The 16,641-nt window shown below is 44.5% G+C and overlaps 1 protein-coding gene across 1 annotated transcript; it reads right to left on the minus strand.

Moving 5' to 3' along the window:
• Positions 1-1,629: 1,629 nt before the first annotated feature.
• DUSP5 (dual specificity phosphatase 5) lies at positions 1,630-16,353 on the minus strand. The gene is made up of 4 exons (XM_073354396.1): positions 15,632-16,353; positions 10,806-10,948; positions 7,218-7,437; positions 1,630-3,263 (listed from the first exon to the last, which is right to left on the minus strand). Exons 1-4 carry the CDS (start codon positions 16,023-16,025, stop codon positions 2,863-2,865), a joined length of 1,158 nt encoding a protein of 385 aa, XP_073210497.1. The 5' UTR covers positions 16,026-16,353; the 3' UTR covers positions 1,630-2,862.
• Positions 16,354-16,641: the final 288 nt, after the last annotated feature.

Here is a 16,641-nt window from a genome sequence, read left to right on the forward strand (position 1 = left end):
GACCTCTGGGGTTTAGAAAGCTGTGTCTACAGCAGCTGTGGAAGCGTCAACCAGGTACCAGTATGGAAACCAACAGATTGATTACGGGGAGGGAGAGGAGTGGCAAACAGAGGAAGACAACAGCTGTGCTGTAGTTCTTGCTTCTGGTGTAGAACAATAGTGTCCCAAACCATTTCTTGGCTTAGCTTTTTTCTGACAGCTTGTAGATGCATTTGCCAGTAGTAGCTCAGATTGGACATCACGCTTTCACTGGGGAACATAAAATCATCTTCTTTATGTGAGTCACTGGGGAGGGGGAGGAGAAAGTGGCCTTTAGCAAAGTGCCTAATGCACAAAGAATACGTACGCGCGGCCATATGGAGTTTTGAGCTAGGAGAAATACAAATGACTAATAATACTGCAGAGCTTTCGCGGGAGGCACGGGCTCTATTCCCTGCCTTGTCACTGACGCACACTGCGACCTCCAACAAATTATCTAACACTCTGGGCCTCGGTTTCCTCAGGTTGAAGGAACAGTTCTGGGCCCTCTCTCATAAAGCATTCTGACTGCCTCTGATGAAAGTTGCCATAAAGGCAAAGAGTTATTACTAGTACTTACATTAAGGCCAGAGTCAGAGACTCCAGCCAGTCGGGACAGAAGCAGCCAAAGGAGGGGAGCGAGGGTATAATGGGCCCCAGCTGGGGTCACCCCTTTATCCAGTACCCCACTGGACCCAGAACTGTGTGGAAGAGAACTCCCCCACTCTTAGACCACTAGGACCCAGGTGGTGGCTCCCTGCTGCTCCGTGGAGCCAGCCAGAGACTCCAGCTGGAAGGAGCAGAAACAGCCAAGGCAGGGATCTCTGGACATTCAGAGCTTTGACTTGACTTTTTCTGCCCTGAGCTGATTGGCTGTTTGTTCCAACCCTCCCCATCTCTTCACCTTAGATTCACTCCACCCCTGTCTGTCCGACCCTCTTCTTCCCCTGTGCCCTGTCCTTCATCCCCTTTCCCTTTAGTTTAGCCTCTCCTACAGATGGATAAGCCACACAGCATTTGGAGGGTCTGTAAAGGAGCCAAAACGTTAGATTCTGATAACTTGGAGAGAGCAGGGTGTAGTGCTGAGCCAGAAACATCTCCAGGGCAGCTTCATGGCAATTACCACTTGCAGCTGGTTCCAGGACAAGAAATGGCTCAGAGACTCTGACATTTCACATGAACTTCCGGTTCCAAAACATCATAAACCCACAGTTTGCTGTGTATTACATGTCCCTGTCCCCACCCCTTTGTGCTTGATTCACAGAACTCTTACAGCTCCCAAGGAGAGGACATAAGTCATTCAGTTGAAGATGTAAAAGGCTCATGGTTTTACGTTGTGAGTCCCCAGTTCAGTCCCTGCTCACAAACAAAATGGCAGCTGTCAACCAGGAGTGTTCCCACAAACCACCTGGAAATAAGCCACCGTGTTTCAGGCTTCTTAAATAAATACATACTTTTGGGGTCTTCTGCAGGTAGCCCAGGTGCTTTTACTCTCTCCTCTTTCAATATATCTGCTTCGGGGTTCCCATGGCCCAAGACTGCTTTCACTACACTCTGTGGCACAAGCTGTTTATGAGCCTAATGGACTTGTTGCAAGTAAAGCAAGCAGAATTTTTTCAACAGTTTTTCTTTTATTTGACACTCCATAAAAACATTTCAGTTTTTCTTTCACATTCACAAGATCTTCAGGGAATTATTGCTATTTCCCATATAAAAAAACAAAGGTCAACGGACAAAGCAGCAGCACATACCGAACTCCCTGCAGACACAGAAACTCAACACAAAAGACAGTCAGTCCCCTTGTGAGAGACAATTTTATCAGAAGAAACATTAGGTGGGAGTGACCCTACATATGACAGCAAGCCATGTAACACTGAACAAGACCACTTTTCTCCACATAGTACGAACCAGTAACACTTTGAAGGGGTCAGAGGATGGGGCTGAGACTTTTAGTCTAAATTCCATCAATTACAGTTTCAATGGATGGAAGAGTAACTTTGAGGAGGGTTAGATAGATGTTCAAGTATTATAGGGCAGTTCTTAAATAACAGATGAGATATAGTAGCTCAGCAGGATAGCCTGATCACTTCATTTAAAGTCCCTGGTTCTCTGTGTTAGGTAAAAGCACATACAGTACAAAGGCAAATGCAGAAACACAGGAAACGCCACACCTAAATAGATCGATGGTCCATGTAATTAAATATCTTGTCACAGAGAGTGGCCCAATGCCTGATGCTTCTGAGAAAGGTGAAAACCCACTGTAATGCCCCTGATTCTGCAATAATAAAATCACAAAGGGAAATTTCTTTCTAACCCCAGCTTCAGATCAGCTTAATCCCTGACGCATGAAAACAAACAACAAGAAAAAAGGCAAAACGAATATTAGAGTGCTTGCCTTCCCTGTCGTTTCAAGGATTGTGCTTTTCATTTGACTTGATCTTTCCTGATACAGTTGTTTATTGCTTACCCTTTAAACAAGGCTGTTACAATTTTTCAAAGAGACAGGAACTGAGAGACAGTTGTATGGGTCTGACCCGTTTACGTGGAAGGGGTTCCATTGTTCCCTAGGGGTCTGGAAGTACAGTAGTGGTTGCACTCTATTAAAAACTTAGAAAAGCAGTGTTGTTTTGTTTTTAAAGAGGACATTAAATCTTTAGAAAGCCAGCCCTGTGTACATCACTTTTGTTGGTAGTTAGTGTCCATATACACAAGTTTTCACCCACTATGACTATTCTGTTTTGGAATAAATCAGTGAGGCCTTCTGTATTGCACGTTCATGAAATGTTCTTATTGGAATCACAGTTGGTAACAAAGGAACATATTATTTCTAATTTCCAATAGAGCTTAGCATGATGAAGATGCAGTAATAGGACTAAGTTTTAGCTGATGGACAGGAGAACGAATGGGCACAGAACTCAAGACTGAGGTAGGAAATGTGTAACATGAGCCTTCAAAGTTTTTGCTTAAAGTCAGTTCTTCTGCAAAAAAAGACACAGCTTCTCTTTTGCATGAGGCAACAGGGGGACTAGGAGTGGAAGACAGGATCTCTGACTCATACTGTAGTAATTGGCCCATGAAACCAAAATTTGGTGAGATCAGACTCCTACGTTGTTTGATGTAATCAAATGCCTCCTCCAGGCGGAACTTTTTCGTTTTCATGAGATAAGCCATGCAGATGGTGGGGGAGCGTGAAATTCCGGCTTCACAGTGCACCAGGATTTTGCCTCCAGCTCGCCTCACGCAGTCTGGAAAGAAATAATTCATTACAGACATTAGTTCTCATTACGGACAAGAAGGATGCTGCAGTTCTCATTTCAAGGGACACTGAAAACAAAATGCATCATCTAGAAGAAGCCACATGTCCAGTCATCCAGGAGGAGGGTGAGTCCCCCTCTTATTTGATACACAAACAATTCATGATCAAGCAGAGATTAAAACAACAAGCAGAGATGGGTCTGAGTCAAAATACAGATTGGGATCTGCTTAAGAGCCGTCCCTTTGGCCCAAGCTCTAATTTTAAGAAGGCTTTTCCCCTTCTCTTCCGCAAAAAAATTAAATTATCTTTTCCTACAAAGACAAGGTGGAAAGTATCAGCAATTCCACAGCAATCAGAATGCTGTATTCGTTCAGCTTTGTGGGACAGAGTTTGGTACCCAACAGGCACTTGTATGATGCTGCCCTTGCAGCTAGCGTAACATTTTCTTTGTTAGTGCTCAAAGTCATCAATGCACGGGCCCAGTTCCGCTGTCCTAACCCCGAGAAAGCTGCAGTCATGCTCAGCAGGAGTTTCACTTGGGATAGGACTTCAGAATTGAGTTTGATTGGGTAAGTTCACCTGGGCAACTAGTGTTTTCAGAAACGATGAACCTGAACCTCACTTGGTTCTGAGACACAACATTACGCGTATTTGCCCTCATTTGACAGCTGTGTTGCAAAAATACCCCCAAAACACCAACCTACAAACCCACGTTAAATGGTCCCAAACTGGAAAATAGAAAGTTATTGGGTTTGCACTGGGCAAGTATCTCAACCCATCTTCGAAAGTCTCTCAGGGAGCTGTCGACCGCAGTGGGTGAAGATACAGAACTGAGGGTTCATCAACACAGCAAAAATGACTGTTATAACACAAAACTAGAGGAGAAATACAGCACCATAACAGAGCATGCACCTGTTTGCTGGCAGGGCAGAACTGCTGTATAATATGGCTGGGTCACTGCTATGTTATAGCAAGGTCTCTCAGCATTGCTGAGATAGGCTCTTAGCCAATGTGAAATACCATCTCTGTTCCCTTACCCGGATCTTTTTGGTACGCCGCCCCCTCTCCCCACACACACACACACTTACAGTTGTATGGGGATGCCAAGCTTGATTCCTGCGGCTTCCACCACAAAGTGCATAATAAATAGTATAAAGTCTCTAATTATAGCCCAGTTAAAGGATACTTGGACTTAAGTCAGGCTATAAATGGCTTGTGCAAACTACCATTTTCCACATCAGGAGGCATGGAGGTTACTCACACAACACAATTATTGTTATTAGATTAAAGAAAAATGCTTAAAATAAGCTCCTTCCATAAAAATCTAGTTTGAAAATAGAAATTCTCTGGTCAGGCTGGCTTGAGAAATATGTTCCCGAGTTTACTGAGAAATGGAACATGAGCGTGTGCTCTATACATAACCCTGAAACAACATAAAAAGCTGAACACGTTATCGTTTTCCTTTCCCCTTTTGTCATCTGATGAAGGACGAAATCCTCGGCAGTTGGTTAAATTTAGTTGTTGTACAAAATAATCTATGTGTGTGAACCGCTACAGAAATCTACAGTTCCCACTACGTTAGAAATAAAAAGGAAAACCAAAAGTTAAGCCATCCTCAAAGTGTTTGGCGAGTTCTAAGTGACTAAACTTCTACCAGAAGAGGGGGAAAATCATACTAAAAAATCCCTACTGATTGTGGTGCACTGGAGTTTCCCCTTAAAAATGTAAAAAGCCCCATAAGTCATCAGCACCAGAAAGCAATTAGAGGCTAGAAATATATGTTACAACCTGCAAGCTACCCCTCTCTTTTTAAGAGTCCGCTGAATCTGAATGACCCAACTAAACCACCAGCAACAGACAGGCAGAAAAAAAGAGAGACTTCATAATTAACTTTGTGATTCCTCTCTGTTTTCCTTTCAAATGTTATTGATAGCACAAGTCTCCACCCACAAGTCTACGCCCATCAACTCTGTGTTTTACATTGTGGCTTCCTTCTGTAGTGCTCCACAGAGTTAATTGCCATGCCATTAACCCTATCTAGGTCTGTCCAATATCCTGGGGGTGAGAGGGGAGGACTGGATCTTTCGGAAGGCCTCCCAATTTGATGCAAGACAGGGTTATTTAAAAGCAAAAGTTAAAGGGTGTGTCTACAGAGAGACAAAAAACCCTTAGCTGGCCTTGGTCAGCTGACTTGGGCTCACAGTCAACGCTGAAAAAATGCTGTTTAGATGCTCCCCCCGCCCAGGGTCCCAGAGCTCAGGCCCCGGCCCACGCCCAAAAGTCAACACAGTAATTTTCCCCCATGCCGTCCATGCCCGGTGAGCCCAAGCCAGCTGAGCCAGGCCTACCGCATGTGGGACACGGATCTTTTCTCCCTGTGCAGACATACCCTAAGTTACTAAGCACTTGTCTACACGTAAAATGCTCTAGCGGCACCAGTGCGTCAATGCAGCTGTGCCACTGTAGCACATCAGTGTAGACGCTGCCTACTCTGATGGAAAGGGTTCTCCCATTGGCATAGGCAATCCACCTCCCCGAAAGGCAGTAGCTAGGTCAATGGAAGAATTCCTCAGTCGACCTAGTGTTATCGGCACCGGGACTTAGGTCGGCTTAATGCCACCTCTCAGGGGTGTGGATTTCTCACCCTCCTGACTGAGATAGTTGATAGACCTAATTTTCTCATGTAGACTTGGCTTTAGTAATCAAAATGATTTAAAGGACAAAGCAAGGCCAAAATGGCTCTGCAATAATGTGGACGTGCTGTGTTTGTACAGCACCTGCCACAATGGGGTTCTGGTCCATGACTGGGACTCCTAGGCACTGCTGCAATACAAACAAATAAATAAATAAGCTAACCCTGCATTCACTAGGAATCATGGGCCTTATCCAAAGGCCAAGGAAGTCAGTGGGAGTCTTTCCATTAACATCAATAGGCTTTGTACAAGGCCCGATGTGCAGAAGACACCCCCATACGAAAGCTAGAAGAAAGACCATCGTCTTTGGAAACATTCCTTTATTGGGCTGAAATTACATGTGTGTTTGCTACAGTCTTACAGACACCGAATTATATAATATAACATGAGTTATATATATATATATATATATATAACTCATATAATTATCTCCAGCACCATCCCATTGCCCCTGCCCTACGCATGCCCGTGGTCTGTGCAACTTGATACCACTGAGTTGCTTTGTCCCGTCTTCCCCCTACAAAGCCAAATGTAAATCATATTTATCCTCAAATTCTGCTCTCTACACAAATCTGGAAGAGAGACCTGGAAAGAAACTATGCTCCCAGTCCACATTTTCCGTATTTGCCTGCTTTTAATTCATCTGATGATGAGAAAAAAATATCAGTCTAATTTTATACATGATTAAAATAAGCTTGGGCATTTGCAATGACATCTGGGAATGCATGAAAATAATTTGTGCTTTCCCTTTTCTAGGAATGTGTGTAAATTAGTTGCTGCATTTAGCTAGAAGAGATTTTTTCAAAATGGAATCTCATTTAAAAGAAAGAATGGTTAAATGCAGTTTTCCCTTTCAAAAGTTAATTTGTATGCCAATTCCATATGGATTTTGCACATAGATCTAGATTTAGTATTTAAACAGCAATTTTCATATTCAGACACAGATATAGATCTAGTTTTTAGGTGTGTTGTCTAGTGGTTAGGACAAGAGAAGGTGATCAGATTGCTGGGTACTTTACCACTGATTTATCATGAAACCTTAAACAAAATCCTTAACCACTCCATATGTCAATTTGCCCTTAAGTAAAATCAGTATAATACTTGACCGCATCATGGGCCTCTCATGATTTGAAAAGCGCTTTGAGTTCCTTGGCTGAAAGGTGCTATAGAAGTATAGAGTATTTGAGATTTTTTAAAATTCATTGACTCTTCAATCTTTTTTAAAGATACAGTAGAATAGCTATACCTACCAATGAAATCTATGGCTTCCTGGAAGTGAGAGCTGATGTCTGCCATGTGACTGTCCTCCACTGGGATCCATTTATAACAATATTGCTCTTTAAAGGACTCTGAACCTTTCCTGGAGACATTGAGCAAGGCTGTGATGTGCAGGTTGGCTAGGAACTCACACTTGGAAGCATGGTAGGCACTGCCAAGGTAAAGGAAAGGCAGGATTTCAACTGGACCACCCTAGAAGTTAAAGATAAAAATATGTTATTTTGCTTTTTCCCACCACCCCAAAGTGAGCTTTGTCTTACGTTATGGCAGAATCATTGAACAGAGAAATTCAGCAGAGCCAGCGTGGGTGCTGACTCCCTGTCTGGTGGTTTTAGATCCTGACCAGTGAATCATTGTAATGGCAGAGCCCACACAGAAAAAGGCTTTCATTTTCTTGTCCATCCACAGCTGAGGTCCGAAACCAGTTCCAGCCCACTCACACACATGATGTTTCTTGCTTTCTTTAAAGTGCTATGCTTCCCCTTAGAACTCACCCAAAGTGCTTTCATATGTGAAGCTAATTTCCCTGGAGAGTTTGCGGAGACAAAAAGGGTGCCATTTCAAAGCAGTGCACAAAGGTGCACACAGAAAACCAGTTTGTGCGATCAGTGCAGGGCTTGGAACCCACGCACACCAAGTATGTTAACAAGAAACCTCACAGTACCCAATTTGTAACCAAGAAAAAAAACCAAAAAACAACCCAACCCACCCCCCCCCCACACACACACACACTAGACTTCCGAATGCCTAGATGTGTGTGTTTATTGTATGGCTGCTTTGAAAGCAAACCTGAAAACATAAATGGATTGAAGAGTAAAGCACCTTTTTCACCCACACCTAAGAGAGACTTGCACAGTGACAGCTGGTGTCTGTTTGCAGAGCCTCCCCCGACCTCAGTGACAAAGCTTAGCTGCCTCCATTTCCTGCATGCCTAACAGCAGTAACATGGAGGCACAGAACTCTGCCACGTCATATGCACCGCACACTCACTGCTGCTGCTCTGGGCCACCCACAGCTTTCTGCCACCAGAGATGTAATTTCTGTTCCTTCTTCCACGAAAGGAAGTAAATAGTAGATGCGTGGGAAGGGGGGAAGAAAGGGAACAAAACCCAAAACACAGCCTAACAGAGAAGCATTTCAAAGACTCGGCAGGTAACTTTCCCATGGTGCGCTCACTGCACAGGACCTAGGCTGAGCGGCACTGCCTTCATTTGCAGTACGCTGAATACCTGCCTTAGTCTGGCTATTAATGCCGTTATTCAGCACATGCTGGGAAAGCGGCTGGAATGTGAGTGTTTTCCCTTTGCAGGTCACCTCGAGACACCCCCCAAAAGAGTGCCTTTTAGTCAATGTTTTGTTCAGCGGTAAAAAGGAATGAACATTCTCAGCCTGCTCAGGACAAAACCGGCCTCCAGGTTCAAGAAACAGAACACTACTGAACAAAATCAGCTCGACCCCAGACTGAGAGCTGTAATCAGAAGTGTTCCCCTGGGTGTGTTTGTTGGTGTGAGGATTTCCCCAGTGGAAATCCCACAAAGAGGAAGTACCACAGAGAAATTGATCTTCTAAACAATATACTATTCACAGAACCTAGTCCTCCCACTCTCACTCTTAAGAAGCCGTAGTGCATCAGACCAAAGGTCCCTCTAGCCCAGTATCTTGTCTTCCGACAGTGGCCAATGCCAGGTGCCCCCAGAGGGAATGAACAGAACAGGTAATCATCAAGTGATCCATCCCCTGTCGCCCATTCCCAGCTTCTAGCATATGAATAGCCCCAGTAATTTCAACTGGGCTACTAGGGGTCCCAATCCAACAAGATGCAGGGCACCCGCAGGTCCCTTTGGTGTCTTGTTCCTGTTAAAATGAATCTGCATCTGTTGCGGATTGCAGGAGTGGTTCCTTGCATGTCATCCAGGGCAGTAGCTCTCAACCTTTCCAGGCTACTCTACCCCTTTCAGGAGTCTGATTTGTCTTGTGTACCCCCAAGTTTCACCTGAAAAACTACTTGCTTATAAAATCACACATAAAAATACAAAAGTGTCACAGCGCACTATTACTGAAAAGTTGCTTACTTTCTCATTTTTACCATAGATTTACAAAATTAATCAACTGGAATATAAATATCGTACTTACATTTCAGAGCAGTATAAACAAATCATTGTCTGTATGAAATTTTAGTTTGTACTGACTTCACTATGTAGCCTGTTCTAAAACTAGGCAAATATCCAGATGAATTGATGTACCCCCTGGAAGACCCCGGTGTACCCGCCAGGGTATGTGTACCCCTAGTTGAGAACCACTGATACAGGGGACTGAAAAGCATTGGAGATCAAAGGTAGATAGATGCATAAGTCCTTAATGGCTGATGATACATGTGGCGGTTCTTTTCCTGTCCTTGCTTTAAGATTTAAGTCCCCTAGAGTGACATTTGTTGCTTAAGGATTTTGAAAAGGAAAGTCTCCTTTTGCCGACTGTGACGTACTTGCTAGTGTAATGAGAAAGTCAACAAAATATAATATTTGCGCTAGCTGCGTTGGTTTGTGGTTTTCCTTCTTTTGAAAACACTAGTACAAGGGTACTACTGAGCAGTATTTGGAACAGCTCTTTACTCGACATGTGGATTGCCGATTCACACTACAATGGCTTTTTTACTAGCACCCAGGTTTGTTTGCATCAGTAGTAGTATGCAGATATTTCACAAGGTAGATCGATAACAGATGCAGCTATCACTTGTGATCTACTTTGGGGCTTTAATTCAAGAGGCATCATGATTCCTTTGGCTGGCAGTACCTCCAGAGGAGTGGCCAAAGTTTCTCAGATCAAGATTTGGTTATTTCTCAGTGCGGGGGGGAGGGGGGGAAGAGGAAGAATCAGATATTTACAAATATTATTGTCCCAAGATACCACAAAGACTATCTTGCACATCTGGAATTATGGATTTTTTAAAAGTAAGACAGATGGTATTTTGCTTTTTTTCCTATTTCTTGGGATAAGTGAAAGCTCTCTCTGTGGGCTTAATCCTGTACCACGGAAGATAATGGGAGCAGAAGCTGGCTCTGTGAAAATATTACGTATCACACATATATGTATATTTGATATCATAAATAGTTAGATTCTAAGGTAACTAAATTGTAAGTTTTTTCCAACTTTTTTTTTTTTTTGCATAAATTGGAGGCGTTGCAAAAAGAGGACAGAGGATTCCCTACTGCCTTTCCCTTTAAACCCCTAAGAAATAACCTACAACTAATCTGAACCTCAGAAGTGCAGCAAATGCTATGTTCTCCTTATCCCTGTTTCCCTTCCCCTACAGCATTTGTCAGATCATTTTGAATGTGTTTGCTCTGTTAAATAGTATTTGCTGGCTCCAGTCCTGGTCTCAAGCCCTCAGCACTTAAGACCCCAGGAAAACAGGAAAAACCACAGACCCATTCTTTGACAGCTTAATTGAAGCACCAGATGAAAATAACAGAGTGAATAGTCAATTATAACAGGAAGCCCTGGAAAATGTCTATGTGGGGGAGGGGACAGGGAGAATTATTTACAGCTTCCCCTAAACACACCTGATCATAAGCCGGTTTGTGGTTGGTGCTCTGCTTCTCACAGTGGCTGTTGAGGTTTCTCTCCATTTCATTTCTCTCTGGGGAAATGGGTTTTACATCTACACAGCACTCAGGATATTGAGAGTAAAAGGTTTCATATCCCCCTAGGAAAAAACAGAGAGAGAAATATGAATTTTCAGGTTTCTGAAAATTTAGTTAATTAAGCTAGCTCAGAAGTTAAGCTTCCAATAAATCAGAATACTGCATAATAAATGACCACTCCCATGGGGTGTTCAATAACAAAGAAAGTTCCATTCAGTCAAAGAGTTTGTTTAAAAAGGCTTTGTGCTCTCAAAGAAAAACTGCACTATAGCTAACAATTATTAACTTGCTAAAAAGCTGATGGATACAGATTAAAACGGTTTGTGAATGTAAATCTGTTGAATCTGGCAAATATTAACTTCATGAGGACTAACCATTTAATGTATTTTATAAATTATCAGAATTTCTAGCACTTGAGACAGAAAAGGAGATTGCTAGCTACAGTTTTCATCCTCTTAATATCAATTATTACTCTATGCAGTGTGCCAACATAAATAACATAAATGAATTCCATATATTTGCATTTTTATATGAGTATAAACATATAGGAGGTGTTTGCACTGTGATGATTAATTACACAATCACAAGGGATTGAAAGTTAATGAAGATGTTTTGAATGAAATCGATCCATTAAATAACAGCCATAAAACTTAATGAAATCCTGGAATAGCCTTTGACAACTGGATAGCCTCACATGAGCTATTCTGCACCGTTTAAGTACAGTGTTATATTCACTGCGTTGCTAATGAAAAGGAATTAATCCTATTATTACATTGTAACTCAAAGTTTGTCATTAGCTAAACTGACATCTATTTCACCACTGTGAATATTCTGCACGTCACTTTCAAGCGTGAATGTGAACAGTTGGAACAGAAACCATTTAAAAGCCATTTTTTGTACTTTATTAATTGCACCTTTTAGTGAGTTTCCAGTAAAAGAAAAAAGGAAGAATAAGTCTTAACAGTAAATTTAATAATCCTCAGGAGTGTGGCCCTTAAGTAAATAAGGCCCCCAGACCAAATAAATGCAAGATATGCTTAGCTGACTTGCAACCGTTTATTACTACTATACACGATGTCAGTGCAGGGTACCACATTAATGGAATTCCTCAAGAACAAACAGAAGTGCTAAAGTTTTGAACGACTGCATAAGTAATATGGATGTATTCGCATGGTACAGTCATGCTGACATTTTAACCTGTGTCTCAGATGTCTAATAAAAAGGACATATGCTGAAATTCATGTTGCTCTTAATAACACGGGTGCTGGAGTTGCAATATTTTTTCTATTTTCTTCAATGGGCTTTAGATCAGGCCCTAGAAGAATAGTAATCCCATCCATTCATAATTCAGAAGTATACCTTTCCACCTACTGCAAGACAGTGCAACCCTTTGCCAGTGAGCACACAGTGAAAGTCACTAGGTCAGGAGGCAAATTAATAAATAAAATACAGGGCTTTAAAGGGGCTAATAAAACAATATCCAGGGCAAATAGTGTTGGCTCTTTAGGTAAGTATTACAAGCCCTCAAACTCACCCACAACCATGCCTTGAAATTGCCTCTCAAACCCCCTGCCTCTCAAAACAACCCATACGCCGGGCAAGGTTTTGATCAGTCTTCCTGATGGCCTTGCGTAGGAAGAATCTATGTTATTTATATATTTAACCATGATATCTATTTATGACCCATATTGTTGTTTTTCCTCTTGAATAAGCATAGAAATCCACCCAAGAGAAATCTAGGTATGTTTTCAACAGAGACACAGATTTCTCTTGGGCAGATTGTGGGTGCAGCCGGCAAATGGTTAATTGCAAGCCTTGGGGATCAAGATATTTGCAGACCATTCTTAAAATGAGTCATCCTCTCCCCCCCTCCCCAAACCTAACTTCCTTGAGGTCATTTCTGCAAATACTACATTGCTCATCATATTGAAGCACAGTACACATCTCTATTTTCATCAATCATTAACGTAATTCTTGTTATATGAAGCTAGTACCACTACCCAGTGGTAAGTGATTTATTGTTTTACCTTTCCATGACCCCCCCCCCCCCCCCCAGAAACTGCTCCTCCACACATGGAAGATCTGACACATTGAACTCCTAGAGCTAAACAAGTAAGGGAGGCTTACAAAAAACCCACCCAAACAGGCATGACGCTACTCAGTACTAAAAGCAATTCCCTATAGAATTGTACAGGGCACTGTGATTAGCTGACAAGAGTCTGACTCATGCCTCAATCGCATCATAACTCCCTGGTTAAGACCCCAATTAGCCACACTTTCCCCAGTGCCCCCTCTCTTCATGCCACCCCCTTGAATGGTAAACAAGGATGACAGGGAGAAAGGTTAAGAACGGTCTCTGGTCTCTCTTATGGCTCTTCGCATTTATGTCCTCACACTACAGTCAGATGATTTTTAACACAGTTCAAAATACAGACAGGCTTTAGGACAGCCTGCCTACCAAAGCCAGCTACAGCTTCCAGGAAAAAACCCCTCCAACAATCAACAGGATGATCCATTTCACATACCTGGGGTTAGGCAGCAATGTTAATGTTACTGAAAACAAAATTAAACTGTTTTCTGACCAGTGATCAGAGAGTTTCAAAAGTGATTCTTATTTCCCCCTGGCATTTCGGAAGAAGGCATCTTCGAGAACCACCATGACTTCTAAGGGTCTGTCTCCCTACTGAGTCAGCCTAGCTGCCCACTGAGTCAGCCTGGCTTGTTTCAAACCGCACCATTTCCTAAATGCTGCTACATATTTTATGTTCCTGCGTGGTGGACTCAAGCTTCCAGTGTGTTTACTGGAAATGAAACAGGGTTGAGGGGGAAAGAGGAAGAGAGTCTGTAGTTTTACTAATTAAGGGAAAGTACTTCTACACTGAGTGGATAGAAAACATTTTGCAATAAAACCCCTACATTTCACTCTTCCTCAGATATATTACATATCCCACAAACACAACTTCAAAGGGAGGGGCAGTGCATTAGGAGGGAAAAGATGGTCTCGTGGTTAAAACACAAGACTGAGAATCAGAAGATCTTGCTCTTTTCCCAGCTTTTCCTGAGTGACCTTGGACAAGTCACTTAACCTCTACCTCACAGGGGTGTTGAAAAGCTTAACATGGCATTCGGAAAATGCTTTGAGCTCACCCAAGGGAAGAGGATATAATATTACTACATATTCCCATCTCCGGTACAAGGGCCTTCCTTCAGCCTCGTACCACGGAATATATGCCTGTATCTCATGCAACTACACTCCTCTCTGTTGTGTTGTTCCTTATATGACGCACAAATTGCAATGAGGCTATGTGAACAGAAGAGCTGACCAGATTACCCTGTGGTCACTAAAAGATTACACTTCATGCTTATCAATGGGTTTGTAATTCACACAGACACCTATGATTTAAAACTTATCCGCTCCTCACTTACAAATGCCCTAGTTTCCCAGCATTTGCTGCAATCATTTATTTGTTTATTGGGAGGGATTGGAAGCCTTTTTCTTTGTTTTAAATTTCTACTTTACATTTTAAAATCCTTTCAGGAATAAAATCTTCTGCTGTTTTCTGGAATAGAAAACTGCAGTTTAAGAGCTGCAAAACCACAAGATGAAGTGTTACTGGAAAAGTATGGAACAGGGCTTCTGTTTCTTTACAGGGATCCCTCCCTCCCCTTTACTAACAGCATTGAGAAGAGCACAGGCAGACAGGATTTTTGAAAAAGGGAATGAAAAAGCAAGGATAAAAAAAGACAAAAGCGTTAGGAGGAGAAATGAAGGAGAAGGGTGAGCAGGGCGGACAGAAGAAAGGGCTGAGTGCTCATTTTTATTGTTTTATGACCCATGCATGACACAAAAGACAAACAAAAAGGAGCAATGAAAATGCTATAAATAGTCATTGGGAGTACTGTATTGGTGACATCAGCCACAGGATTCTCACACTGGGGCAATACTGCGGGCCCCAGGGAAGTCTTTATAGCACCGTTCTTCACAGATTACTTAGGTGTTCTCTGCTCTGCTGAACCCGGGAACAGACTACTTGGGGTTTGGGTTTTCAGTTACACGCAGGACTGAAATAATGTCTGACTGAGATAATTTCCACCATTGTAGAGGATTTCAGACACTCGGCAACACTGCCAAGCGAAATAATCCATTGTTCCCTTTTGATAGAAAGAGGAATTCATCACTGAAATAGGGCATGCAGGTTGGAAACAGCCCAGCATACTCTTACCTGTGTGACTCATTAACCCTGCAGATCGCTCAAATTCATATCCATGCTGAAGCCACCTCGTTCCATGGTAATGACCCCCCTCCCCACCCACCCACACACACGGTTCTTATTCCTCAAAAGGTGGCTTCGGCCACCCTAACATCAGCCCCTTAACTCACGTCTAGTTAGGGACAGACAGGCCGGGGTCTACCAGGGGGTGATTTGCAGGGCGGGGAAAATAAATGAAATGAAACTTCCGCGTGACCTCCCGTGTGTCAAATATTGCTCGTGCCCCCAGCCCAGGGGTGGATGCTGCGTATGTTGCTCTGCGGGGACCGCCGCTGTTACCTGGCTCCACTGGCCGGAGGCTTTTGTCGGATTTCGTCGCTAGAGAAATACCAGAGCGGGGCCGCTTTCCCTCCCTCCCCCTGCACTGCGCTCTCATCTCTCCCCTCCCCTCCCTTGTTTTCTATTCTACCCACCTCCCCCTACCTTCCTACGCCCCGATTCTCCCCCAGTTCCCCGGCCCACCGCCCCGCTGACCTTTCAGGAAGCAGACCCTGGCCCCGGCCTCCGGCAGGCTGGACAGCAGGGCGTTGAGGACGATCTGCGCCGTGCTCTCCTTCTTCAGCTTCTGCCAGTGCCCGGTGCCTTGATCCAGGACGACCACCGCCGCCAGCCGCGCCGCGGCCGCCCCTTCCCCCGGCAGCAGCAGCCGGGTGCGGGCCGCCTCGTCCGGCACCACGAAGTTGAGGGGCACGGGCCCGCCGCGGGCCCGGCGCATCACGACCGAATTGAGGTTGACATTGAGCGCTCCCCGCAGGCGGGAGGCCGAGTAGGACAGGTAGGGTCTGCAGTCCAGCACCAGGCAGCGGGAGGGCTCCTTCCGCAGGAGCTTCCGGAGCTGGCGGCAGTCGAGGGCCGCCACCTTCTTCATCGCGGTCTCCGGCCGCAGCCCCCCTGGGCTGAGCAGAGCCTCTCCTCGAGCGTCGCCAGCGGCGGATCAGGCTGCAATGAACTCGGGGGTGGTGGTGGGGGGGGGGTCTCGCTTTTGCGTGGCTTAAATTGAGGATGGGAAGAGAAGGGAGGGGGGTCCCCTCCGCTACAAGGGCCGGGGGCTTAAACGGGTTGGGCTCGAGCGGCTACAGCCGGTCCCCTGATCCCCCCTGCCTGCCGCTGCGGCGCGCCCGGCTCCGCCGTCGCATTTCCACCGGAGCAGCAGGGGATTCCGTTCGCCGGGGAGGAAATTTATCTGAATGGAACGCCGGCTCCTGACGGCACTGCCCATATAAGGAGAGTGACGCCACCAACGTTCTAAATATGGGCAACCCCCCCGCCCCCTCCACGCTGGGGCCACGGCCACTAAGGCGGGGTGCGGGGGAGGGAAGCGAGCCCCGCCCCCGTGAGCGGCGCCGGCGGGAAGGCAGAGGCGCTGCTCAGTAAAGAGTTAGTCAGAGCTGAGCAGAGGAAGTTGAAGAACGCCTCAGAAATTCTCCCGTCATCAGCCTCCTTCAACTCACTCATCACCGCGGGCCCCGCTGACTTAGTAATGA

This window comes from Lepidochelys kempii, chromosome 7 (assembly GCF_965140285.1).
Source record: "Lepidochelys kempii isolate rLepKem1 chromosome 7, rLepKem1.hap1, whole genome shotgun sequence".
In the NCBI taxonomy this organism is placed as follows: domain Eukaryota; kingdom Metazoa; phylum Chordata; order Testudines; family Cheloniidae; genus Lepidochelys; species Lepidochelys kempii.

Coding starts and splice junctions, on each gene's coding strand:
- DUSP5 (XM_073354396.1), bottom strand. CDS start 16,025: ATGAAGAAGGTGGCGGCCCTCGACTGCCGCCAGCTCCGGAAGCTCCTG. Junction 10,949..15,631: donor CAGGGTCTGCTTCCTGAAAG/GTCAGCGGGGCG, acceptor GTTTTTTCCTAG/GGGGATATGAAACCTTTTAC. Junction 3,264..7,217: donor GGAAGCCATAGATTTCATTG/GTAGGTATAGCT, acceptor ATTTCTTTCCAG/ACTGCGTGAGGCGAGCTGGA.